The 1,126-nt window shown below is 45.3% G+C and overlaps 1 protein-coding gene across 1 annotated transcript in view; it reads left to right on the top strand.

The window, feature by feature from the left end:
• The window catches only part of hk2 (hexokinase 2), a 65,207-nt gene that overhangs the window by 44,990 nt on the left and 19,091 nt on the right, over positions 1 to 1,126 (top strand). Inside the window, exons 7-8 of the mRNA XM_017306530.1 lie at positions 136 to 369; positions 690 to 705. Of these exons, the coding sequence (XP_017162019.1) occupies positions 136 to 369; positions 690 to 705 (250 nt within the window). The remainder of the gene's footprint in view (positions 1 to 135; positions 370 to 689; positions 706 to 1,126) is intronic.

The following is a 1,126-nucleotide window of genomic DNA, read 5'->3' on the forward strand; positions in this document are numbered from 1 at the left end:
GGTAAAGGTTAGGCTGTAGAAATTAAGGGAAGTCAACTTACTACTTACAAGTGAAGTTCTTATCTCCCTGAATTCCTGTCTTTGCCTGTGGAATCTGATCAGAAATAAACTGAACGTCTCATTCTTTGCCTGCAGAGATGAAGAAGGTCTGGCGAGCGCCAAGAAGGCGCTCCGCAGTCTGGGCCTGGACCCGTCTGCTGAAGAYTGCACYGCCACTCGGAGGATTTGCCAGATCGTTTCCACCCGGGCCGCACACCTGTGCGCCTCCACCCTGGCGGCAGTGATGCGACAGATCCGGGACAACAAAGCGGCGGAAAAGCTGCGCATCACCATCGGAGTGGATGGCTCGGTCTACAAGGGTCATCCGGAGTAAGTGACCCAGAACACCGACGTGTGTGCCTCACTCCTTAAACGAGGAGTCTAGATTATAAACAGAAACTCGGAGCTGGGAGGAGAGTTTCGCCGTGCCCCTACCTGCCCCTGAGTGTATTTGAGCTAAAGTGGATTGAATTGTTMCAACAAGAACACRTAATCTCTGCGTTTATTGTTTTAAGCTCTCTTTACATAATTAGAGCTTGTTCACACAGGGGGGATTAGTTCTCCCWTGTCATCAGTTTTTGCCTGACTGACTTGGAGTTGGAACTTACAAAGTTGTTTATTTGCCTGCTACTCTTCCTAATGTCTCAAAGATATTTGTCCAGCCTGGTGATCATGTAGGACTCCAGTGCCTGGCAGGGGCTTTGTCATTTTCTCTGTTAGATACTCAGGACGCAGCCAAAGACTTAGTTAGGCTGAATGTCAGCCTTCTTTTCTGGTGGATTTAAACTACTGGCTTTGGGCCAGTCGACTGAACACGACCTAATTATCCTCCCTGATCCCCTCTCATTAAAATTCACCTCRGAGAGCCTGACGGGACAAAAGTGTTCTTCAAGTACACCCATATTTATATGTACAGTTGTGAATATAAGTATGAATTATTCATACTCGCAACACACTTGTATTATTTAATTGTTTATTCCGGTTTTCTATTTAATTTGATTTCCTCTGGGTAGTTTATTTGCTCTGTTCTGGCTTAAAATAATTAGAGATGAAACTCTTTAATACAAGTTGAGAGGGTTTTTAAATG

This window comes from Poecilia reticulata, linkage group LG9 (assembly GCF_000633615.1).
Source record: "Poecilia reticulata strain Guanapo linkage group LG9, Guppy_female_1.0+MT, whole genome shotgun sequence".
Taxonomy (NCBI): Eukaryota; Metazoa; Chordata; class Actinopteri; order Cyprinodontiformes; family Poeciliidae; genus Poecilia; species Poecilia reticulata.